At 48.9% G+C, this 26888-nt stretch overlaps 1 protein-coding gene across 4 annotated transcripts in view; it reads right to left on the bottom strand.

Annotated features, from left to right (window-relative positions):
* Positions 1–9738: 9738 nt before the first annotated feature.
* LOC114511192 (WT1 interacting protein) overlaps positions 9739–26888 on the bottom strand; it is a 23987-nt gene continuing 6837 nt past the window's right edge. For 2 of the 4 annotated variants that reach the window (XM_036013598.1, XM_028529877.2), the window contains 6 exons: positions 16048–16115; positions 15862–15924; positions 15562–15692; positions 14719–14770; positions 13965–14033; positions 9739–10922 (listed from right to left, as the gene is read on the bottom strand). In XM_036013598.1, coding sequence (XP_035869491.1) covers positions 10782–10922; positions 13965–14033; positions 14719–14770; positions 15562–15692; positions 15862–15924; positions 16048–16115 — 524 coding nt within the window. In that variant the 3' untranslated portion in view covers positions 9739–10781. Of the gene's footprint in view, positions 10923–13964; positions 14034–14718; positions 14771–15561; positions 15693–15861; positions 15925–16047; positions 16116–22548; positions 23122–26888 lie in introns of those variants that run through there. The other 2 variants (XM_036013600.1, XM_036013599.1) reach the window with 2 other exon arrangements.

Consider the following 26888-nt stretch of genomic DNA (forward strand, 5'->3'; position numbering starts at 1 on the left):
AAAATGAAAAATTGGTACAAGGTGCAGCCGGGGGGGGCCCAAATTGGCATTTGGGACGGGGTCCAGAATTCAAGGTGTCCGGGAAATTTTAAGATGTCTTCACCCTTTTGCCCCACAGGTGCAAGTTGGAGAGGGACACACAGAGCAAAATATGCTGGGCTGTTTTGTACACCACCAGCTTTGCAGTTGACCCATGGCATGGTCATTTAACATGCCTATAGCCTTCAGCTGGTCACTTGGATATGCTAAATGGCTGTGGCCATGCTCTGGGACAGGGAGATAAGGAAAGACTTCCCTGCCCAGGATGTGACTGGGAGGCAGGTCCCCCAAGTGGGAGCTTGGAAAAAAATTGGCTCCATAACATGAGGCCACACCTGCCCAGACCCATGATAACAGCCAGACAGGAGCGGGTACTGGCCTGTCCAGGATCTGTGGGCTGTCTACAAAGCAGCCAACAGCCACCACCCAGTGGTCCCGAACCCATACACCCTCCCAAGCCAGCTTTCCCCAACAGCAACGCGTTTTACCTGCCTTAATCTGAAGGATGCCTTCTCCTGCATTCCTGTGGCACCTTCCAGCCAACCCATTTTTGTCTTTAAATGAAAAGATCCGCACACAGCGGTCAAGACTCAGTTAACCTGAACTAGACTGCCCCAGGAGTTTAAGAACTCCCCAACCCTATTTGGGGAAACCCTAGCAAAAGACCCCTCGCTAAGAGGGGACGGACCTGACGATTCTGCAGTACACGGACAACCTCCTCCTGGCAGCCCATCCCAGGAACGGTGCCGGGAGGGAACGCACACACTGCTGAAGTGCCCCCCTACAGCCATCTGCGCAGTCTTCTGTCATGGCCCTTCACGTTGCCCCATCAGGTTCGCCTGCCCCGGTAGCCTGCAAGCTCCCTTGGGGCTCCGGCAATGTCGCCAGGTGCAGAGCTCAGCAACCAGGCTTGCCGGAAGTACTCACGGTGTGATCAGGGGCGAGGACAGAAAATGGCAGAGTTGCCAACGCCCTCCAGAACCTTGTCTGATTTCTGAGGAAAAATGCTCGCTCTCCCACCCTGCGGCTATGGAACTCAGCCCTACTACCAGGATTTGAAGGGTCCGGACATTAAGAAAAGGCCTTCCAAGATATCAAGAGGTGCCTCAGCAATGTTCCTGCCCTTGGACTGTCAAAGCCAGGGCAGCCTTTTAATCTGTATACCCACAAGAGAGACAAGGTAGCCCTTGGGTCCTGACCCAGCCTGTCGGACCATGACACCACCAGCTGGCCACCTCATCTGAGAGCAGTCACTGCTGCCATAACCCTCTTGCAAGGGGCATAAGTGGCTGTTGAACCCCAGATTGACTCAATACCAGGGCATCCTCCAAGGAAACCTGAGGGTGCATGTTAAGACCATGAAACAAGTCAATCCAGCCACCTACTTGCCGGCAGAACTTAGAGAGCTGGACCATGACTGTCTTAGAGTACCTAAAGAGATCCACACCAGCCAGCCAGACCTCCAGGACCAGCCCCTGGCCCAACCTGATGTTGATGTCACCCACTACATGGATGGAAGCAGCTATATGGTTAAGGGCAGAAAAGTCGCCGAGTATGCAGACCAGAAAACTGGACTGCCCTGGACAAACTTACTGCTACAGGAATCACCCCTTGGATCTACTACAGCTGGGCCAAGACAGCAGCAGATCCCAAAGACCCAAGGGCTAGGCCTGTGCCAAAACCCATGCTAAGGCAGTGGAAAATGCCAACCAGTAAAAAAAAAAAAAGACGCCAAGAAATAGACTGTTGTTCCGCAGGGTACCTGACTTTAATTGGCACCTTCACAGGAGCATTGACAATTGGACTAGTGACTGTGGCCCCTGAGGAATGGAGTCCCTGCAAAGCAGGTCACCCTAGAAATAGTTTGTCTCTGTTTGATCTCTGTATTTGGATTTATTGTTTGCTTTGCTTAACAAATGCAGCCCCTGTCTCAGCCCCAGCCTGCAAATGTAATACCCCCAGGCATAGGATTAAGCTCAGCGATAAAGAGGTCTCTTACTATCTCCCAGGGTCAGCTTTCAGCTCCTCCACTGACATGCCTTTGGGTTGCGTTCAGTCACAGCAATCCCTCTGCACTGGGGAGGGAAGGTATACCGGACTGGAGTAGAATCCAGGACCATGAAGTACCAGACCCAGAGGTGTCAGGCATATAGGACCCTACATCCTCCGGACCTTAATCCAACACCTAGGGCTATAGTGACTCGTAGGGCAGCCGCCACAGTGCTAGCCCTCCAGTGGTACCAACACCAGTATCAACAGTTGTAACCCTCCCAAGGACCTCAGCCTTACAGCCAAGTATTAGTGATGCTAAAAGGGATAAAACACCTTATAGCATCAAAGGGGGGAATGTGGCAGAAAAAGAAACTGCTCTCTGTAACACTTGCAAGTTTTGTCGGGACAAAAGCTGAGTAAAAGTTATTTTTAGGTAAGTAGCAGGCTAGCGGGGTTGCTAGGTAACGATATCTCAAGGTCACTAACCTTGCCCCTGCTTCTGAATGCTTGCTTTCAGCAGCTGGTCCCCCTCCCTTTCTGCCTGTGTAACTGGTATATAAAAAGGACCCCTAACCCAGCCTTTTCAGCTCAGGATTTGGGAATTGACTCCCTTGAGCCCTGTTCGCGTAATAAAATTTGTGCTTCATTATCTCCCCGTGTGTGGGTGGATTTTCCACAACATGTTGACTCCAGTTTTCTCCTGTTTATATTTTCAACCCTTTCACAGGGTGCCGATTGTTTTCTTTGAGAGAAAATGGAAGTGACATGAGCCAGTGCGGTTCAGTGTTTACTCTGCCGTCTCTTCCCAGGGCCCACCTGCCCAACGGCAGGCCTGGCCACAGCCACCTGCACAAACAGCTTTCACTGCCTTCAGTTCATCAGAACCCTGCCATTGTCAAAAACCTTTAAGTGTTTGTACAGTTGTAAGGGGTCATGGCCCCCATATATACCTCTGTTTATTTTATGTGCTGTTTTAAACCAATTTTATTAAAGAAGTCCACATTTTTTTTTCACAATATTCCTCTTCGGATATATTTTCTCCCCTCTTTTCTCTCTCTCTCTCTCTCTCTCTCTCTCTCTCTCTCTCTCTCTCTCTCACACACACACACACACACACACACACACACACACACAAACTATCTTTCAGGGTTTTGTAGCTATATAGTCAGAATTTCCCTTCTAAGAACCTGTATTTCTTCTGTTACTCTGTTCTGTGTTAGTGTATTTGTTTTCTAAAAATGTCTACATTTTCTGTGAATTTGAGTTGAAATATTCTCTCCCCAAACCGGGCTACCTGTCTGGCTTCACTCTGTCTGCCCTTCTGTTGGACTCCCCAACATGGACCAGCAGGGCGTTTTTGCACGGCCCCATCAGCTCCAAGCACCCTCTACCCGATTCTGCACAGAAACAAGCCGTTTCCTGCCTCTGGGTGTGAGCACCTTCCCTGCGCTCACCTTCCTGATGACAGCAGCATCCCCATTGAGCCTGCTCCCTGTGAGCTCCTGTTTTCATGTCAGGTTGGTTTAGAGATGAAGGCCCTACAGTTTTGCTTGCCCCCTTCTACTATTTCTCATGGATCACATTTACAATGAGTGTGGATGTGGGAGGTTTTCAGTTCTCTTAAGTCTTAGACTACTTCCACAAATTTCAGTTTGCTACATATTATCAGAACTATGGTAAATTCAGTCTTGTTGAAGAAAAACCCAAATGTGTCACATCAAAATGCAAAAATATAAATTCACAACTATCTCTCAACAGGGAAGATTCCTTAGGTCTCCTGCTTTCATAATTCATGACTAAAATGAAGATATATGACAATTAAAATTTCAACAAGAATGTATAAATGCTGACATCCCTAAATATGCTACCAAGCTCTGTGTGCATGTCTCTATTGTAGTGTTTATCGGAGTCTCCCTTTTATTTGAATCATTTATACAAGAATCACTTACCTACTATACTGAGCCCCTCGAGGCCCATGGAGGGAACACAGGGATGTATACAGAAAGCAGCAAGTAAACACTCAGTACATGGAACTGAACTTTGGACTCTACGTAAAATCAGTGGGACACAAAGGAATACCCTGTCTGCAGGCACTTTAACATCATCATCTGCACAGAAACACCTAACATATTAAATATGCATTACTTTAGGCTACTAATTAAAAGACCCTTAAAGCCTTCTGTTCAGAAATGCTTTGAACATGTCCTTTAAAGCCCAGACTGCCTTTTCTGTGTATTACAATTCGGGCAGGTCTGCCTGGTAGTTAATTGGCATGCAAGGTGAGGTATCAGTTCCTGTCTGATGATCCTATGCTAAAAAATGAAGAGCAGGAAACATGCCCATTTTCTTGAGTGTGTACACCAAAAGATACCTTAAAGTACTTCATACAAAATGAAGGATCCAAGGGAAGAATCTACTACACAAGGAGCTGCACAAGCACATTTTTCAGGATGGACACTCATCAGAACGCACATGATCCCTTTCTGAAGCAGCATCACCTGGGGCGCTGGGCATCCCAGAACACAGCCCTTTCGCCCAATGGAACAGACCCTGCAGTTCAGGAGGATGTTTTAGATGCTGTCCACTCTTCCCCACTGTCGTCCGGGCTCTCCGAGATTTTTCTCCAGTGACAGCAGTCCCCCCAGGTCCCTGTACTTACTTCAGCAGAGAATAAAATGATCCCTGTATATCACTTTGATAAGTTTGTAAAGCACATTGTTGTCTTTGGGATAGAAGCTGCTGAAGAAAGATGCCTTCATTACAGTTTATAAAACCATTTCTCAAATGTGCCTCTTCAGCCTTAAGAGTCAAGTTTGAAAACAGAAGCCTTATCCAAAGAATCACTGTCACAGAAAGACATTCTCCCCATAATTGGAGGCATGCTTTAGTGTGTTACATTAGACTCCTCAGGTATTAAATCTATATCCTAAGACCATTTTAATTGGCTATAAAAAGGACAATTGAAAACACAATACTTGATCATGGCACATACAATACTAGTGCTGTAACCGCCAAATTACGCCACTTTGCAGAAAACATTCAGGCCTGAGCACTGCTAAAACTGTCCCAGGGTTACATTTCACCATCCAATTTAAAAAAGCAACAGGATATCAAGGATTCAGTGAAAGTTTAGACCACAGCACATCATGCAAATTTCACATTTGCTTTCATCCACCATCCCTGATAAGGGTGGGAAAGGGAGGGGGAGAGAGACATCTTACATGTTTTCTAAGCCCTAACATTAGACTTGCCTGATGCCCACAGTGACACCTCTTGGTATAGTTGGATTTAATTATGTTACAATATAAATAATGAGTTAAACAAACTTTTAGAGTTGACAAATGAACTCAGGGACCACTTAGTAGCAGAGAGCACTGATGTCTAAGTGGAGCATGTAACCTCCACATACTGGTCTCTCATGAGCTGCAGATCGCAGGACAGTCGGGCCCTGTTCCCTCCACACCCTGGGAATCAGAATGCACTCTGCCTGCACCAGTTCTGACAGGGCTTCAAGAACTCCTTCGTTGTCGGACTTCCATACAGTTTGATTTTCTGGCACTTCTGGTTATTTTTTGTTTTTAAATTTATTGTCGTCCTTCTTTTGGTTGTGCGAGGAGGCAAAGTGTACCTACCTACACCTCCATCTTGGCCAGAAGTCAATCACTCATCTACTTTTAAGAAATATTTTTAACTAACAAAACAAACAAGCAAGCAAAATATAACCAAAGACATTGAAATTGAGAACAGGCTGACAGTGACCAGAGGGGAGAGGGGAGGGAATTTCAGGGGGAAAGGGTGAAGGGTTTACAGGAACAATTATGAGGGACACATGGACAACACAGCGGGTTGAAACAAGAGAAGGAGGTGAGGAGGGCTGGAGGGGAAAGACAAAAAACTGTACTTGAATAAAAAAAATGTTTAAAAAAAACATTTTTACCTAATGGGATTTTACACTTGAACCGGGGACCCTCGTGGTACAAGTACAGGTCAGCCTGCTCACATGCATGCATTCATTAATTTCATGGCTGTGTGAATTCCACTATGTGTTCAGGAGACCCAGAAAGGTTTTAGAGTTGAGCAGGAAATTTTAAGTTAGCTGGTTCAAATTTAGTTTCCTCCCTGTGTGACAGAGTTTTCCAGTCATGTCAATCCCTCATCTCTTGGATGAGTTTACTAAATAGTTAAGAAAACAAGACATACGTGTGAAAAGTGACCTATTAACACAAAGTGGCAGAGTCTTTGTTCAAAGGAGGGCTACAGGTAAGGAATGGGAGGACACAGCTTGGGAATGCGGCACCACCAGGCCTCAGGCCAGGCATAGGGTGCCCTGACAAGGCCTGGAAATCCCCATTAGCACCACCAGCTCAGGCAAAAAAAAGATGGAGATTCCAAGTTTGAGGTGGAAGGAGGGTGAATAAACATCAAGCCTGGAGAATCTCCCTGACCTTGAAGCCCACCTTGTGTCCAGAAGGCTGACAGTGGAAAGGACACTGGTGGCCCAGGTACTGTCACAAAGCAGTGATCCTGTGTTGAGCAGGTGCCTATGACAGGTGTGTGGCAGGTAACTTCAGGGAGGTAAGGGAGCGGTTGTAGGAAAATCATGGAACCAGTGGGAAGAGCAAGCATGTGTGACATGGGCAGCGACCCCTGCACAGTGGACAGGGAGGCGAGTGCGCACCGGTGTGAGACAATAGGAGTGACACAGGAGCAGTTGGGCAGCAGGTGAGCTTTCCCTCCAAAGAGCCAGGTGTTTTGGAGCCATAGTCCCCCAGCCAAGGGAGGTCCACAGAGGCCTCATGTCCTTGGGGCCCTGTCAGACCTTCTCTGACCTCCAGAGGAACCCTCCTTATAGGACAGGGAAGGGTGTACCTGTGACACATACCCCCAGGCTTGGAAAGGACAGCCCAGCAGTGCCCTCAGGGCCAGAGAAAGAAGACTGAAGGGGAGAGCACCATTGTGGTCCACCTGTGTTTCCCTTGGGCTCTGGACACATCCTGGGCTCTGTCTCCAGGAACCAGGGAGCTGGTGGGTGTCTGCTGCCTTGGACTGCTTCCGCTACCCCAGGATGGAGTGCCGCACAGACTTCCTCCCAGGGTGGCTCAAGAAGAGCCTTCCCATCTCCACTCCAGGCCACAGGGCCCCTCCTATCACTGAGCCCCTCACCCAGACCTTCTCCGAGTCTTCACCCAGTCCCCAAAGCATGTGTACACACACCCCTCTCCCAGCTGGGTATCCGCCATACCCACTCAAGGCCCACACAGACCCAGTGCCCACACACCATGCAGAGGCAGGTCCTCCAGAGGTGTACTGGTGGGAGGTTACCTGTGACCTGGGCACTCCCACACTCGAGACCCACGCTGAGATCCCAGCCTGAGGCCCTCCTGGTGTCCTTCACAGGCTGAGCCCTCTCCCATCCCACAGCCCTGGCCCCTCTCAGAGCTGGAATCCATCCTCAGGGATGGTTCAAATTTAGTTTCCTCCCTATGTGACAGAGGGTTCCAGTCATGTCAACCCCTCATCTCTTGGATGAGTTTACTAAATAGTTAAGAAAATAAGACATGCTCAGCAGAGCCCCACACACCACCACTCTTATCCCAACCACCACTGGGGCTGGCCCACCGACATCGAGTCATTCCTTTGCCCCCATTACTCTCCGGACCTTATGCTGTGGATTCCCATGCCCAGCCCCTCCCAGCTCCCATAAATCACTGCCAAACTGTCCAGCCATGCCTAGCCCCTCAGGAGCTAGGGACTCCAACTTACCCTCAGCTCAACAAACTCTCACTGTGTCTCCTGGGCAAAGAGGAGCAGGAAGCACTGACCAGGAGGGGTCTGTACCATCCCCCGCTGCCCTACGACCATGAAGGCACCCCAGGCCAGGACCTACTCCAGAACCCTCCAGGAGCCCACCATCCCACCCCAACACCTGTCTCTCACACACAGGTGCACACAGTGGACACAGCACTCTAGGGTCTTGCCTCCAGGCATGAGTACGGAGCTGAGGGCCTAGCACAGGGCACACCAGTGTGTACCGCTTGAGACACACGTGCACATACTTGATGCACTGTGTGTGTACTACTCTACTCAAGTAAACCCCAGGTCTTGAGCCTTTACGTCCCACCCGTGGTTCCTTTATTGGACTTGCAAGCCAATGGGGGGTGGGTTCCTAAGTCTACACCTTAAAGGGCAGGGCAGGGTCTGCCTATGGTACCAACCACATGCCAGGCACTGGGGAGACCCAGGCAGACCCTGGCCTGGAGAGCACACCATCTAGTGAGGAGATGGACCTCAAGAAAATAAGTACTTTTATTCTGACACATGAAAGCACAGCAGTGATTATAGGCACAGTTAGAAGTGTCACCAGGTACTGACATCAGGGGAGACATTCTAGGGGCAGGGGGATTTGGCACCCAGAGTTAGAGGATCATGGGAAATCTATCTGGCTTGGAAGCAGCTGAGACAGCTCCCTCAGTCTCAACCCCTAAAATGGACTAGAAAATGCTGCTTTTGGAAAGTGAGCCTGGATAGCAGAGATCCAAAATTCTGGTAGTTTGGTGAAGTGTAATAACTGGGAGCCTGGCTTACTTGCGTAACTGAGACCTGAAGGATCTGACCAGGAAATAAAGCACTAGGCAGGGAGTGGGCCAAGCAGAGGGAACTGCATGTGCAAAGGCTCTGTGGTCAGAGGGATAGTGGCAGTCAGCAGTCCTGACAGAAGGCAATACGGGCCCTGGAGCTCAGAGAGAAAGGGTGACGTGTGGCCAGAGATATGCACCCTGCCCGCAGGGTCATGCATTCCCTTGCCTCTGACTTTTGACAAAGTATGGCACATGAACACAGCCCCGCTGGCTGGGGAGGCATGGTGACCAGGGTGGAGCAGGAAGATCCAAGGCCACCTCCACAGCAGACACAAGGGAAAAAAGAAGGGCTGAATTAGCAGCAAAGAGAACCAAGAGCAAAGCAGCTTTGGCACCAGAAGCAAAAAAGAGGGCAACCAGAAAAAACCTGTGATAACTGGCTACAGAGCAAAGCAGCCCTGCTTTAAAAAGAGAAAGCCAAAAACAGGTTCCCACTCCTGGGATCTCCTCCTCAAAGAAACCACCCTGATCCTGCTGAAGTTCCCTTCTCCCGAAACACACATTTCTCCCACCCCAGAACGACCTCTGCGTTCAACACTCCTGACAATCACCAATACTCCCGGTACTTGCTTCATCAGCCCACCAGGGGGCCTCCGAGCTCCAGGCCTGAGCTCAACTGAACCACACTGGCACTACTTCCCCTCCCATTCATCCCGAAGAGCACTCCCCACAACCTTCTGGTTCCTTTCGCCTGACTCCCAAGAGGGATGGTCCTACAACCAGAGACCCTACATCTAACAGCGGGGGAAAGAGACGGCAAGAGCAGTAGCCAAGAGAAGGTGCTTCAGGTTCCCACAGGAACAAATAGATTTAAGTCAATATTCCCGGAAAAGCACACTGTGATTCATCATGGTTTGGCCTCTTGCCCGCAGGGCCACCCACACAAGCAACTTCAACACAGGCTACCAGTGGGAAGTCCAGGCTTTCCAGATGCTGGTGCTGATGTGTCTTTCAAAGAAAAATTTAATCTACATCTCTTCCAGTCACACTTCATTAGGTCACCATTCGTAAAGCACCAACAAACAAAACCCCACACTATTATTCTAAATTTGAAAGGCAGACACGTATATCGGGATTTTAGAGATATTTATACAAAAATAGTCAAATTACGATGCTTTTACCACCTGAAAATATGACATACAAATGGACATTTGTGAGCTTCTTATAATTTTCCTAAAAATAACAATGGTGGGCCAAGTTTTAGAAGAAAACCATATTATTTTAAAGAAAATGAAAATATTCTCAAAGGAAAAACTTAATTTAAGTCAAATCACACGCGTTAGTCCTGGAGCCCGATAGTGCTTTCCTGCAGCAGAGGTGCTCCCTTGGCGGGAGCAGGGAGCCCCTTCATGGTCTCTCCTCCGAGACTTGCGGTTGGAATTCCATGAGTGAAGGAAGGCTCTTTTCCCGAGGCTGAAGGATGGGGGATGGGGTAGGACAAATCCCCAAGCCTGGAGCTAGGAATGGGGAAGTGGGGTGGGATCATGGCTGAAAACACCCATTGGAATCCAAGGGGCCAAATCCCGGGGACCACAATGGCCAAAGACAAGCCTCTTTTGCAGGCCCCACACCCTCCTGTGACCCCAGCCAAACAAGGCACACACTGGTGGGCAAGACACCTAACGAGACACGCAAACATGCACACCCTTACGCCAACTGCCGCCCACCAGTCCGCACCCTGCCTGAAGCGCTTTGGAAGGTCCCTGGGCCCTCAGGGGCAGGAAACTGGCTCCACCCAGCATACCCTGCCCCTCTACACCCACAACCGGTCTGGGTGCCTGCCCCTAAGGAGCTCATGGCAGGTACCGTGGGAGGGAAGGGAAGGGTTGTCTCGGAACAGAAAGGGGAGTTAGGGAGCGGCAAAGCCGGAAGGAAGCGGCTGGAGGTGGCACAGACGGTGAATAAATAGTAGCTTTGCCGTGGGGCCGGCCCCTCGGACAGCAGCTTGGTGGCATTTGGGGGGGGGGGGCGGGGGGGGGCGTCAGAGGCGGGGCAGCTGCGCTGCCATGACGCAAAGCTCCGACCAGGACCCGGGTCACCCGTCCCGCTTGCCCTCACACGCACTCACACACACAAACACACACTGCCCCAGGGTCAGGCTCCTGCCCCTGCTCAGAGTTCCGTGACATGCACAGCAGGTGAGGGAAGTGGCCCTGGCCGAAGGCGCCGCAGGTGGCAGCGCCGGCACAGCAAGTGGCCCTCCAGCGGGTAGCAGCGGCGTCCATCCTCCCCACTCAGCTGAAGCCCACAGTCCTAGGAAAGAACACAGCCCAACCCGTGTGAGTAGGCTTGGGGAACATACTGGTCACCTCAGTCCCGGGTGTGGGCAGATCAGCAGGGCTCTGTCCAACCTCCAGAGGACTGGGGCTTTTCCTCTTCCAGGGTCAGGGGTCAGGACCTCAGTATAGGACACAGGAAACTGGGTGCCTCTTAGAGGAGGGAGATGGTGACACAGCCTGGAGTCTTGGAGAGAGAGCTGGGCAGTACATGGGGGCTGGGCATAAAAATGAGATGACCCTGCTCTGGCTGGTGCGGCTCAGTGGATTGAGCACCAGCCTGCAAACCAAAGGGTCGCTGGTTCAATTCCCTGTTGGAGCTGGTGCCTGGGTTGCAGGCCAAGGGGCAAACTGTGGATGTTTCTCTCAAAATGTTGATGTTTCTCTACCCCTTTCTTCCTCCTTTCCACTTTCTCTAAAGATAAATAATAAAACCTTTTTAAAAAATGAGATGATCCTAACAAACCAGATTACATCTCCTAAGAAGCACAGAAAACTGGAAGAGACAACAAATAGCGTGAACCATGGAGGCTCCAATATAAAGAAGAAATGGAGATCTGAGCCAAGGAAATGTAAGGGGGAAATACGTGAGGAAAACCAGAAATGGACGGTCCTCAGGGCACAGCAACAGCCCACAAGGGGCTGGTCGGCACACAGAAAGCTGCTGAGAGGTCAGGGCCCTGACAACTGAGAAGCGTCTCCTGGATCCTGCCATGTGGGGCCCCTGGTGATCCTGGGAAGGAGAGGCTGTTAAATGCCTCACCCCAGTGGCCTTAAGAGATCATGGAAGAGAAGAACTGAGGACATCAAGTAAACAAGGAGTTTTGCTTTGCCTCCCTCATCTTACCACTTTACTAGTGTAGTATATGTTATGGGCTCATTTTTTTAACGAGTTATGTGACTGGCACGTGACCTCTCTAAAACTACTGCCAAGAAGCGCGAGGGGCAGTCATGGGAGGTGTGCTGGCAGAGAGCGTGGGATCGGGCCAGACCAAAGAACTTTCCCCTTCGTTTTGCCTCCCGCCCCAAGGAGGCCCCTTTGGTCACGCTCCCACTGCACCCAGGACCAAACTCCTGCCTCGAAGCTGTGATACTTGTTACCCGAAGGCCCTGAGACCAACACCTGCCCCGCCCCCCAGAAGTAACGGAGCTGGGCTGCTGCAGTGGAGCCTCTTGTTCCAAGCCACTCACATCTCCAGTGTCCTCCCTGTCCTGCCACAGCTTCCTGATGACCCTGCTACTAACTACCGCATGCCAAAGGGGACAAAAGAGACCCTAGTTCCCATCCAAGGGTCTAACAGTCCCGAGGCTCTCGGTGTGACCCAACCAGTGCTTGACTTGCTCCTGAACTCCATGATCAACCTTATCCTAGGGACTGTGCTTAGTGATCCCAAAGGGACACCACAGGCTCCAGGACAGCAGAACAGGGTGCCATTACTGGGAGAGGGGGACCGTGACCCTCTGTAGGCCAGGATCCTCCTTCCCTGTTCCACCAGCAGGATTCCTGTTCCCACTGGGCCATCTGCCCCACCTGGGCAACCTGGTTCCACATGGACCTTTGATGACTGAAGATTTCTGACTCCTGCTCCCTCCCTGGGCTCTAAAACCCAACTGCTCTCCTAGCTTTTTCTCCTACCTCCTCATTCACCCATTCTTGGCCTCCCCACATATTGCTCTGCCTCCACACATCCCTCCAAATGTTGCTGCTCTTCGGACCATTCTGAACCCCTCTTCTTCCACCCCAGCTCTCCCTGGAAGACCTGTCACTCCCGTGGCTTCAGCAGCCATCTACCAACCCAGGCCAGGCTCCTGCTTCAGGCCACCACAGTAACAAGGACTGGACTTCCCATTCTACCTTTAACAATGAAAAGCCAGGCAAAATATATCAAACAATGGATTCTCAGACCCCAGACCACAGGCAAGGCAGGTCGGTGATCTCTGAGAGAAGGGATAACTTAGTTCACCTAAATAGGTGAACTGTACAACTGCTCCAAGTTATTACCAGGAGAGATTTTCCAGGCAGGCCAAGGCTATAGAAACCACAGGGAAGAAGATCAGAAAGGACAGTTATATATGTCAATGACTCCCACATACTTGTACCTGGAGTCAAAGTCTGAACCCCAGGCCATCTAGCTGCCACCTGGGCACCTCTATTCAGGTGTCTCCAGCTGCCAAAGAGTATCTTATTCCCCCCTGTTGCCCTCACCTTTCTCCTGGGGTCCTCATGACACCTCCCAACCCCCAAACTCCCACATCCAGTCACTGACCAAATCCAGTTATTTTTACTACCTAACAATCACTCAATTCGACTTATTTCCCTGAGTCCAGGACCGGCCTCCTCAGGGAACCTCAGCCGCCTGCCCCCCTTCCTTCATTCATTCTCTGCACAGTGCTGAGTGCCCATTCTAAAATCTGTCGTGTCACCCTTTCTGGTCATTCTCCACTGCCCTCAGGGTAAGTCCACACTCCTTAGCCCGTGTGGCCTTTTGTCCCCAGCTCCTGCCAACCTCTCCACTGAAACCAAACAACACACCCATCTTCACACCTAAGCACAGTCTGCTTCACCTGCCTGAAAATGCCCTCCTCACTGCCTCCTTGGCTACCTCTCATTCATCTTTCAAATCTTAGCTTCAGTGTTACCTCCTCCAGAAAGCTCACCCTGATCTCCAAGGCCTCCTGTGTGCTCTGAAAACTCCCTGTGAAGCAACAATGATCTGTGTAGATAATGCCTGAAGACTTGGCTCTCCCACGGGAGCAGGACTGTATTCTATGTGATCTACAATAACCACCACCCCCCCCCACTGTAAATCACTAGTAAATATTTGACTGAATAGCAAACAGGCTGAGAGAACATATCTCGGGGACAGGGCTCATGGCGGGGGGAGGACAGGTGGAATGGGTGAGAAACCATGAGGAGGAGATGGGCCCACAGAACACCTAGAGAGGTGGGGACCTGTGTGAAGGGGCACTGTCCCAGCCTCTAGCCTTGCAGGGTGGGGTGGGAGGGCAGCAAACTCACCTCACAGTGGTAACATTCCACATGGTAGTCTCTGTCCATGGACACCACACGGATGGTTGTCTCACAGCCCTGGAGGAAGAGATGGGGTTCACACGCAATAAGCTGGGGTGAGAGGTGAACTGTAGGGGGGGGCACAAACCTACATCACGTGCTGGTCACGGTGGGCGTGCACTCCTGCTCGAGTCAGCACTGACACCTGGGTTTCCGTGCAGCCAGAACGGGCACCAGTAGATGCATGAGAATGGATGTGCCTGTGCCCAAGGCTGTAGCCACAAGCACACCCACATCTACAAGAGCCAGCACACCGGCGTAAACATGTGGGTACCTATTCTTTTCAGCTCTTTGGAGTCAAGAGACCACTGCCAATCCTGCTTCCCCAGCCTGGGACAGAACCAGCGTATGTGGAAGACCCAGCGCCTCGGAGGGCTGCCCTCCCTAAAGATGTCTCCTGCACGGACTGTCCCCTCATCCCTTTGGTTCCCCCACTAGCTCTGCCTGCAGAGGTACCAGACCCAGGAGCAGTTCCTCCATCCATGGGCAAAGGAGCCGAGGGCAGCCAAGCAGCAGGGGCCACCATGTCCCTCTAACTCTATGCACGGGCACAATGCACACCCCTTGGCCCTGAGGAATACAGGGCAGGAGTACCTGCTCAGCCCTCCCATGGGAGCCCAAGGACTGGGGCTGATCCAAGCAGGACCAGGCAGGGACTGGGCTGGGCCAGGGACCTTGCCATCACCTGGTGAGTGGTTCCTACCTGTGCAGGGAGGATAGGACGAGCACAGGAGGCGCATTTTGGTGCAAAGACCCTAGGAAAATAAAGAAAACCAGAAGCGGCCAGCTGAGTAATCAGAGGTCAAGGGCACAGGGCAGGCCCACCCCCAGGACAGCGCCCAAGCATCAGGCCCCCTTTCCTTCTGTGGACACCCTGGGGTGGGGGCAACTTCTGCCATGCTTTCTTGGCACCAGCCTTTTATCTGGCTCTCCAAGTCACCTCCACTTGATCACCTCCACCAGGATGGCTTCAGGCCCATTCAACTTTCTTCCTCACACTTCCTGCAAGATCCCTGCCCACTAATGTCCAGGTTTGGGCTGCCCTCTAACTGAGATGCCTGCAAAGCCTGACTCCATGCTGAGTACCAAGGATCTATGCCAGGTACTGACCCCATCCAAGGCAACAACATAGGACCAGAGCTCCAGGGCCTGAGCCTGGAGTCACAGCAAGGGAGAACAGAGTGGCTGCTCACATGGGGACTGGACGAGCAGAGACCCCAACCCCCATCCCACGCAGAAGAGGCCTGGCCCCCCCAAGCAGACCTTTAGATGCCAGGTGGGGCAGTAAGGGAAGTCCCTTCCACTGGGGGGGGAGCATGCAGGCAAAGGTGGCGAGAACAAAGAGATGGGTGGTGGCTGAACCACCTGAGAGAGGGGGCTCAAGACAGGGATCTGTGCCTTGTGCCTTGACCCAACCGCTGAGCACACAAGGGGAGGCCGGAAGCGAACAGATCAAGAACGAGAACACAGTCAAGCCAGGAAAATGTTTCCAGGGAAGGCAGAAGAAATGGTGGGAGTCACGCCTGCTCCGCACGCAGCTACTCACGTGTGATAGTCTCTGACGCAGTAGATGTTATTCTCCACATCCACGGTGAAGGGCACCCCATCCAGGCACTCGTTGCACACGGAGCACCGGAAGCAGCCTGGGTGATAGGACTTCCCAAGGGCCTGGAGGATCTGGGGGTGAGAGGCCCTGAAGGGTCAGTGCAGGTGGCAGGCTCAGTCAGCACAGCCCCCGGAACAAGCTTGGGCTCCAAGCCCCTGGCAGGTCTGAACAGATGAAAAGGGTGGGGGCCTGAGTTCACCCCTGCCAGAGAGGCCCCAGGAGGCTGGGGGAGGCTCTCACCATCTCCATGATGAGGTGTCCGCACACGCTGCACTTATCAGCCGTCTGCTGGAACCCGGAGTACTGGCAGGAGACACAGGGTCCAGGAGGTTACGTGACAAAGGGGCACTCACTGCCCAGCCAGCAGCTGGCTCCTGGCCTCAGGTGTGCATGGGAATCCAGAGGGACCCTGCCCCTTTGACTCACCAGGAAGTCCTCCTGGCAGTACACTTTCTCGCCCACATTGTAGAACGCCTTCCCACGAAGTCGTCTCCCTGCAAGGATGGGGGTCGAGAGGGGTCCCTGAGCTGCTGGAGACCAGGGATGGGTCCCTGCTGCCACTTCTCAGCACCCTCCTCCAACAGACGAGACTCGGGTTATGGATAATTTTGTAAATTTCCCTTTAATGCTCTTATTATCATTATACTAATTTTTAAATTTACTTTTCAATTACAACTGACATACAATATTCGTTTCGGGTGTACAACACAGTGATTAAATATTTAAATGACCTAGGAAGCGATCCCCCCAGTAAGTACAGTGCCCATCTGACATCATAAAATATCGTTGACTGTATTCCCTAAGCTGTATTTTCCATCTGCGACTCTTCTGTACTTCTTAATCCCTCCATCTTTTCCACCCAGCCTCCTCAACCCCCTCCCACACGGCAACCAGCAGTCTGTTGTCTGTGTTGATGAGTCTGTTTCTGTTTGGTTTGTTCTTTTTTCTTAATACCCCATATATATGTGAGATCACCTGTTGTCTTTTCTGGTTTATTTCACTTGGTATAATGCCCCCTAGATCCATCCATGTTGTCACAAATGGTAAGATTTCATTCTTTTTACAGCCAAGTATTTTAGTGTATATATGTACCACAGCTTCTTTATCCAACCATCTACTGACGGACACTTGGGCTGCTGTGTGTCTTGGCCATTGCAGATAATGCTGCATATAAAATGACCACAGAGATGCATGGATCTTGTTGAATTACTGTTTTTGGATTCTTTGGATAAATACTCAGAAGTGGAATCACTAGTTCATAAGGTAATTCTACTTTTAATTTTTTGAGGTAACTCCATACTGCTTTCCACAGTGGCTGCATTCCCACCAACAGTGCACGAGGGTTCCCTTCCCTCTGCATCCTCACCAGCTCTGGTGTGTTGATTTATTGACCTGCCATTCTGACAGGTGTGAGGTGGTATCTCACTGTGGTGTTAATTGGCACTTTCCCGATTATTAGTACTGTTGAGCATCTTTTCATATAGTAAGTAATAAAAATTAAATAGAACATGTTGTCAGCAGAATTATTTTAAGAGGTTGCCAAATATTTGAAGTATTTCAAATGTATATTGATGTTCTAATTTTTTTTAAAAAATCACATTTACTTCAGTGAAACTGAGAACACTTTTCAGAATGAATTTCCTTACTCCATAAACATCAGAAATACAACTCTGACCAGGTGAAGGAGCCTAACAGGAAAGAGGCGTCCTTGTCAAAACAGCAGCCCCAACAGCTGTGAGAAGCATCCCCATGAGAGTCAGGAAGACTCAGCCCCTAACCAGCAACATGAGGGTGCCTCCTTCACCTGGTGAGGGGCATCCATGCAAACCCACAGCTGACACCAGGCACGATGGTGAAACAGTAAATGCTTCTCCACTTAGGGCTCAACACTGGCCACACATGGTGCAAAAATAAGACAAGGAGATATTTTTTTAATCGGGAAGGAAAAGTAAGACTATTTATTTTTAGAGAGGGGAAGACAGGGAGAAAAAGAGGGAGAGAAACATTAATGTGTGGTTGCCTCTCACATGCCCCCACAACTGGGGACCTGGCCCACAACCCAGCATGTGCCCTGACTGGGATCAAACCAGCAACCCTGCGGTTTGTAGGCCAGCACTCAAACCACTGAGCAACACCACCCAGGGCAAGTAATACTATTTTTAAACACAGATGACATGATTGTGTTATGTAGAAAATTATAATGAATCTTAAGAAAACTACTAGAATAGCCCTGGCTGGTGTAGCTCAGTGGATTGAGCTCTGGGCTACAAAGCAGAGGGTCTCTGGTTCAATTCCCAGTCAGGGCATATGCCTGGGTGGCAGGCCAGGTTCCCGGTGTGTGGAGCATGAGAGGCAACCACATGTTTCTCCCCCTCTCTTTCTCCCTCCCTTCCCCTCTGTCTAAAAATAAATAAGTAAAACCTTAAAAAACAAAAAATTAAAAAAAATAGTAGAATAAGTGAGTTTATCAAGGTTGTAGAATAGGTGAACAGCCTATGAAAACCCAACATATTTTTATACGCTAGCAACAAATGATTGGAAAACAAACTTATAATTTTTAAAACTGCCCTTATAATGGTATCCAAAAAAATCCATAAATACTAAGGGGTAAACTTAATGGAAGACATGTCTGACCTCACTCTGAAAAACCAAACTTTGCTGAGAGGAACTGTAAAGGACCTACATAAACAGAGAACACCACTGACGGAATACAGCTCTCCGCTGGGTTTCTCCCAGTTCTGCGCATTGTACAAACCAAGGGCTGGCACTTTCATTCTGGATTATCTTTCCATGGACATCTGTGGAGCAAACTGCTTAGAAGGCAGAGATATAGCATCTTCCTCTGAAGCAGAGGTCAGGTTTGTCTGCTGTCCAGGATAATAAAGATGTGCTCCTCCAGGGCAAGGGCCAGAGAGCTTTGCTGGCAGCCCTTTATAAAATACTGGAGTTCCCTAAGCTCAGGGGTCCTCAGCCCTGACACACGCCCTGTGTATCCAGCATCCACACAGGCCACCTCACGCCACCCCTGCGGAGCTCAGGAGGGCAGGCAGGATGCAAACAGGGCACACACGCAGCCTGTGGTGCTGAGTCTCTGCCTGGTCAGCTCACATCTTCAGTCAGCATCCGCACAAACGGTGGCAGCTGACTTGTCACAGACCCTGCACAGTTCCTGACAACCATCTTCATGGCTTCATATGTGCTGGTATCAATTCTCCTCAAATTGATCTATACATTCAATGCTGCCCAATCAAAATGCCAGCACTCATGGGTGGGGGGGTGGGGGGGAGATTGACATGCCAATTTTGAAATTTATATACAAATATAAAGAATAGCCCTGGTTGGTATGGCTCAATGGATTGAGTGCCGGCCTTTGAACCAAAGGGTCACTGGTTCAATTCCTAGTCAGGGCACATGCCTGGGTTGTGGGCCAGGTCCCTGGTAGGGGGCATATGAGAGGCAACCACACATTGATGTTTCTCTCCATCTCTTTCTCCCTCTCTTCCCCTCTCTCTGGAAATAAATAAAATCTTTAAAAAAAACCACACAGAATAACTAAAATATCTTGAAAAAGATCAACAAAATGTGAAGACTTACACTACCTCCTATTGTAAAATTTACAGTAATCAAGATAGTGTAATAATATTGGGACAAGGACAGACAAAAAGATCACTGGAACAGAACAGAGTCCAAAAGTAGACCCATAAATATTTCAGCAAACACACAAGTGGGAAAGCAAAATCTTTTTAGCACCTAGTGCTTCACAACTGAATAACCACATGGGAAAAAAAATAAAATTCAGCCCTGATCGGTGTGGCTCAGTTAGTTGGGCATCATCCTGCAAAGCAAAAGGTCACAGGTTAAATCCCTGGTCAGGGCACATGCCTGGGTTTCAGGTTCAACCCTTGGTCAGGGCACATACAAGAAGCAACCAATGGATGTTTTTCTCTCACATCAATGTTTCTCTCCCTCTCTTTCTCCCTGCCTCATCCCCTCTCTCTAAAATAAGAAGAAGAAGAAAACACTCAATTTCATACTTCACAACCACACATACAAATTAATGTGAAATGGGTTATCAACCTAAACATAAAAATGAGAAAGCCAAAGCTTCTGGAAGAAAACACAGGAAACTATCTTCATGACTTAAATGGAGACAAAAAACTTTTAAGTCATAAAAAATAGTAACTATAAAACAACAACATGAAAACAACTTGTACTCAGAGGATATATTTTTTTCCCTACAGCTAAGCAGTAAAGACAAATAACTCCCAATTTAAAAACTGAAGACTTGAACAGACTTCACAAAATATGATACAAATGACCAAGAAGCAGACAAAAAGATGCTCAACCTCATTAGTTCTCAGGGAAACACAAATTAAAATCACAATGAGATATTATGCCATACCTATGTAGAATGGCTAAAATTGAAAAGACTAAAATACCAATTGCTAGCTGACACATAGACTAACCCAACTCTTATATTTCCTAGTAGGAGTATAAAATGGTACAAGCCCTTTAGAAACAATTTGCCAGTTTCTTATGAAGTTAAACATACACTTAGCCCATGACCCAGAAATTCCACTTCTTGTAACTTACCCAAGAGAAATGAAAACATTTGTCCACAAGTGACCTGTACAAGAATGTTCATAGCACAATCTAGTATCTACCAAGAGTCCAATGGATAAATAAATTGTGATATATAAATGTGGTATATTCATACCATAGACTTCTACTGAGCAACAAAAAAGGAGTGAGCTACGACTCCTTTAGTCCATGCAATAACATGGGAAAAAAATTGATATGCTTAGCAAAAAAAAAAAACACCAAACAATACATACTACATGCTTGTATTTATATAAAGTTCTAGGGCTGACAAAACTAATCTACGGTGGTGGGAATGACACTGGTTATGTGGACTGACCGGGGAGCATACAGAGTAATTACAAAGAGCAAGAGAGAAGTTTCTAGGGTGTTTAAAATTTTCAGTCCCTGCCTAGTGTGGCTCAGTTTGTTGGAGAGTCATCCTGTGCCCTGAAAAATTGTGGGTTCAATTTCTGGTCAGGGCACATACCTAGGTTACAGGTTCGATCCCCAGTAGGGGCATGTACAGGAGGCAACCAATCGATGTTTCTCCGTGTCTCTCTCTGTGTCTCTGTGTGTGTGTGTGTCTCTCTCCATCTTTCCCTCTCTTCCTCCCTCCCTCCTCTCACCCCTTCTTCTCTCTCTAAAGGCAATGAAAAAATGTCCTCGGGAAAGATTAAAAAATATTTTTTCTGTATCTTTGTTAGAGTTACATAAAAATATATACGCTTATCCAAATCTTTTTACCATATACTTAGGATCTGTTTGCTGTACTATATATAAATTGCACTCAATTAAAAACAAAGATAAACCTAGAACATCTTGTGCCAGAGTAAAGAAGTGTTCAAAGAATGATGGGAACATGTCAAAGGGCACAGGAGCCAACTGGAAGGGACTTCCTCCAGCCAAGTTTGAGACAATTTGTACATGAAAAAGAATAATGGCTCTATTGCAATATATTGCATGAGTAAAAGTCCATGAGTATATAAGAATACTCATAAAAGAAAAAAATACATTTTCCTCCTTTAAAGTTTAAAACTTTCCTTAACAGAAAGCTTCCAAAGATTTCCTAGGAAAATGAACCTTCAACACAGACCTCGACGACGAACTCCCTCAGGCATACTGCCACAATCCAAAGTTACAAAACACGTGAGAAAACGAGGCATCATGACTAAGAGTAAACAATAAACCGCAGAAGTAGGACTTCAGAAGACATCAGAGACTGGGACTATCAGACACAGAATACAGAGCGTATGTGTTTAATAAGCTTACAAAATAAAAACTCACGTCTAAAACATGATGAGACTACAAAGATTTGTCCTCAGGGAGAGGACATTAAAAGAAATAACTATCAACAAAGATTAATTGGACTTCATTAAAGATGTGTTTTCATCAAAAGACTTCATTTTGAAAGTAATGTAGCAAGAATCAGTCAGGAAAAGAATTTACAGCCCTGATTGGTACGGCTCAGTGGATTGAGTGCTGGCCTGCAAACAAAAAGGTCGCCAGTTCGAGTCCCAGTTAGGGCACATGCCTAGGTTGTGGGCAGGGTCCCCAATGGGGGGCCCCTGAGAGGCAACCACACATTGATGTTTCTCTCCCTCTCTTTCTCGCTCCTTCTCTAAAGATAAATAAATAAAATCTTTAAAATAAAATTAAAAAGAATTTACAATATATATATCCAACACAGAACTTTATCCAAGATGTGTGAAGAATTCCTACAATAATGGAAAAATTAGTGTTTTTCTGCTATTGGAAAAACAGCTTCTCAGAATGATTTGACTTAACACTGGGCCTGTATCATACTTTAATAAAATAAAATGCTAAAATGTTTAGTGTAAACGAATGAAAGATGTCTGCTTTGGGGCAAAGCCTGAAAGGTCACCAGGAAAATCAAGAGTACAGATTTATTATGCTAGTTGAGTTATAGTTACTTTTCTCTTTTTGTAACTTTGTCTAGGTTAAATTACAACATTTACAGTTTATACTGTGTGCAAAATTCAGACAAAAAAGAATTGCATGGAAAAGAAATATTAGCCCCATATCCAAGCAGGGAAAAGGTACAGCACCTAGGCAGCCAGGAGACATCAGCACCCTACACGGCATGAAAGCTTCAAAGCCCTGCCCCAGAGAGGGAGCCTTTCTCTATGGCCAGCAAAAGGCTCCTCCCTGGCCCCACATATCTTCCCAGGGCCTTGGGCCTCTCAAACAGGCCAGGCCCAGGGAGAAAGGGGCCACAATTTAGCCTCCTCCACACTTCAGCCTAGGTCAGACCTGGGAGTCCATCTACCTGGGACTAAGGTGCAAAGCAGTTCATGGTGCCAGAGGGGCCATAAAGAGGTTACCTACCACAGGAGTCACAGGTGAAGCAGTCGGTGTGATACAGGCTCCCCATTGCCTGGCACGCTTGCCTTGCTCCATAGATGCCAAGCCCACACTTGATGCAAATGCCTATGGGCGGGAGAGGCAGGAGAGAGCAGTAGTCAGCACCATGACTGTGGGGTTGGAGAGACATGCATCCAACTCCCAGTCCTAATGCTGCCCACCCACCTGACCCTGGGCAAGTGAACTTCTCTAGGCCTCCAGCACACAGTTACTAATGGCTAACATAGGGACAATAAAAGGGTACCCACTATGTCAGGTTTGTTGCTGTTGTTGTTTAGCAAAGTACCTGGCACAGAGTCATCCTTACGATCAAAATCATTATGACCTATTTTTACCTAGAAAGTTATTCTGAACCCCTTCCCCCCATGACCTGCTCTTGGACTAAGGAAAAGTCCTTTCTTCTGTCTACGACCCAGAAGGAATGAAGACCACACAGGCACAGACAGGGCAGAGTCACTGACCTGCCCCAGCCACACTGTTCTCATCTGTACCCTAAGGTTCACTTATTCTCTTGTCAGTCAGCACATCGACAGCGATAGCCTAGCACACGCCCTGCACACTTAAGTGCGGGAGAGTCTACAATGCACCAATCAAGTTCCCACCCTCAGGGGCTTGTATTCCAGTGGAGGGAGACAGAAAACACATAGCACCTCAGGAGGAAGCAAGTGCTATGGAAGAAAATAAAGCTGATTAAAAACATGTCTGAGTATGTGATTTTTAAGCAGGGCATCTGGGATTGCTAGGTGGAATCAGAGACCACCCCTAGTAGCATAGGGTGGGGTGCCCAGCAGGCAGGGGAGGGGTGGTAAGGAGAGGGGTAACAAGGAATGCCAGGGCAAAATTTGGTACTGGCCCTAGAGGACTCCCTGACCCATAGGTGGCCAGGTCACACATCAGAAATGCCCTTCTCAGAGCTACCCAGGGGGTCCCACTCCACCTGCCTGGTAGACCTGAACCTGGCTGCTCTAGGGCCTGCTACCCTCACCGTCTCCCTCCTGCTTTCTACCAGATCTCTCTCCTTAACATTTAACCGTGGTCAAGCCTCTTCCATCTTAAAAAGTCCTTCTCCCTCCATCAGCCACCTCGTTTCCCTCCTTCCCTCAGTCAAGAAAGCAAGCATAGTCCGCACTTGGCCATCTCCTAACTGCAAATCCATGATTTGCCGTTTGGATATTGCTACAAGGGGTCCTCTCCTCTTTGGTTTCCAGGACATGACCTGCACCTGGTTCCTTACCCTTCCCAGATCGGGTTTTCTCCTACTCTGTCTTGGGTCACCCATGACTGTTCTCCCAGGGCTTAGGAGGACCAGATCATTTGCTCTCAAACCCAGGCAGGAAGGTAGAGGTGGCTGGTGGTGACCCAGGTGAATGGAGAAGACAGTCATGACCGCCAGAAGTCGCAGGCATGCCTCCGCGGCACTAACAGCCACAGAGGTGTCAAACTCACTTTCACCAGGGGCCACATCAGCCTTGAGGTTGCCTTCAAAGGGCTGAGTGTAATTTTAGGACTGTACAAATGTAACTGCTCCTTAACTACAAGCAAGGAGCTCAGCACTGCCACCAAGTAAAAACAAAGTGCCAGGCTGGATAAAACAAAGTAGACGGCAGGATTGGGCCCTGAGGCCTTGTGTTTGCCACCTGTGAGCTACAGGGTGGGAATGCAGGCCCAGCACTGCTAAAGATTCTGATTTTTCAAAAAAAGTTAAATACCTAGATTTGTATGTGAAATCTTTCCATATGAAGTTAATCACTAACTTAAATGTTTTGAAAAGGCAGAAGCCAAACACACCATATCTGCATGTCTCCCTGGGCAGCCCCAGCCCCTCTCAACTGCCCCCTGCAGAGGGCTCTACCAGCCAGGACCTCTCTCCTGAGTCACTGCTCCACCCCCCAGAGGGCCCCCAGACCTCTCCAGGGTCCCCACAAAACTGCTCTTGCCTCTGGATTCCTGCTCAGGAAATGGCACTTTTGGGTAGCTAGGTTTTAGGGAGCAACCAGGTCTACCTCTCTCACCTCCAACTCTGAATCTAGGCTCCTGTTCACTCATCTTGACTCTGTTCCCTCCTCACACTCCCACTAGCCTGACTGACCATCACCAGTTCTTATCCCAATGGTTACTTCAATAGCCTCCTCATGGTGTCCCAGCCTGGCCCCAATAATGCATCCCAAAGATTGCAGCCAGACTTATCTTTCTAAAATGAAAACAATCCACTCCCACACCTACACTCTTGTCTTTCTGTTTTGAAAAGCCTGACCTAAGCCCTGGCTGGCGTAGCTCAGTGGATTGAGCGCGGGCTGAGAACCAAAGTGTCGCAGGTTCGATTCCCAGTCAGGGTACATGCCTGGGTTGCAGGCCATGACCCCCAGCAACTGCACATTGATGTTTCTCTCTCTCTCTCTCTCTCCCTCTCTCTCTCTCTCTCTCCCCCTCCCTTCCCTCTCTAAAAATAAATAAATAAAATTTAAAAAAAAAAAAGAAAAGCCTGACCTAGTCACTTCTCTAAGTAGACTACGTGGTGGGGAAAAAAAAAAAGAGAGAGAGAGAAGTCCGCTGCCAGTGGGACACAGGACAGGAAGACAGGCTATAATCTTGCATCATTAGGTTTTTGGTTCTCTTTGATGTTTACCTAAAAATGTGCCTGCATCACTTTGACAAAAATACACTGAAGAACGAAAACAAAAAGCGCGAGGCACTTCAGAAATTCAGGGAGCAGAGTGTTACAAGGAGAGCTGACTCCACCTGGAGGACGCAGCAGTGAGGGCCAGACCAGCAAGGCCTGGCAAACGCCTGCTGGGGCTGGGGCAACACCAGGGTCCTGTGCGAGAGCTGGGGCAGCCAGGGAGGGGAGACCAGAGGTGGATAAGCAAAGGTGATACCCGCCAGATACCCTGATGAGAAGATGAGATGAAGGGCCAAGCAGACCTTGTGGCCGTGCAGCTTTAAGGTGTTCTTTGTGGGTTGTTTTTGTTTTTTTTTAAATGAAAGATCCTTGTCCATACTTATAACCAAAGGACAAGGGCAGTGGAAAGAAGGAAGCTGAAGGTGTGGTTGGAGACAGAAGGACCCTTGTCCTCAGATCTGGATGTGGACTGAGAACCCATGGGGAAAAGAACAGGAAGCCACTGGGGAAGACAGCTGCTGACCTCAACTTTCTCAGACAAGTACAAAAGGCAGGGCTGGAGGACAGAGGAATGTTGCTGGAGGAACACAAGAGGGAACTGACCAAGGCTTGGGGTGATGGACGGCACCCAGAAGAACAGAAGACCATCACCCCAGCCCCTGGTGTGCAGCAGAACTACGGGCTGCAGCACTGACTTGGAGTTGAGTTCAGCGATGAGAGGAATCAGAGGTACTAGTGAGACAGAGGCCACGGTCAGAACTGAAGACTACAGAAGGGCAGCCAAAACAGGGTATGGCTCTGGGAGTCAGTGGCTGAGGAGAAGGCAGAGAGGTCACCAAACTTAAAGAGGTTCCAGAAACCTGAGGCTGCTGGCTGGCTAATGGCAATGGAACTTGGTGAGGAGAGATGGGAAAGTTCCCAAGACACCAATGAATGGCAGAGGGACCAGGAAGGAAGTCAGCTGGTGCCAGAGTCAAGGAGGAAGGAATAGCAGAGAGGGGAAGACACCCACCCTGAGAATGAGGTTTGGTACAAATCATTTGGGCTCAGGTTACCTGCAGACTTCCTTGTGTAAAATGTATTATTCAGGTTGAATCGCATGAAATTGCCACTTTTATAGTTCTAAAATGTAAAATATCAGCCACTGAAGCAAATAGTTGACTGTATTTTTAAAATCAGAAAACTGTTACCTAAATCTAGCTTCTCTTGAAAACAAACAAAGATCTGTCATCACTCACCTCCCCCTTCCACTGCTTCAGTGGGCTGGAACTAAGCAGCAGCTCCCTTTACTAGAAAGGCTGACCCACTCCCTCCCCACTGTGGTCTTGTGCATTGAGCCCCTTCACTTCTCCCATTACCTGCCTGGGTCTGGCCACTTAATCTTCACACAAAGATTCATTCGGAGCTGCAGAAGCCCACAGAACACACCCCCACCAGGTTCTGTGGTAGGTGGGGGCAGGAAAATGCACAGCCTTTTGTGCACAGAGCAATGAAAAGTCTTTCTCTTCAGAAGACAGCTTTTGCTCCTGCACCAGCCAGGCACAAGAGGCAGCAACTTCCTAACTCATCACCCTGCTTCTAGGCGAAGCCACAGCAGTCACACCAGACATTCTCATCATATTGCTCCCAGATGAGCCTGAAACCCTTCTGCATCTCCCCTTCCGAAAGCAGCCCCATACACTCC

Source organism: Phyllostomus discolor, chromosome 12 (assembly GCF_004126475.2).
Source record: "Phyllostomus discolor isolate MPI-MPIP mPhyDis1 chromosome 12, mPhyDis1.pri.v3, whole genome shotgun sequence".
In the NCBI taxonomy this organism is placed as follows: domain Eukaryota; kingdom Metazoa; phylum Chordata; class Mammalia; order Chiroptera; family Phyllostomidae; genus Phyllostomus; species Phyllostomus discolor.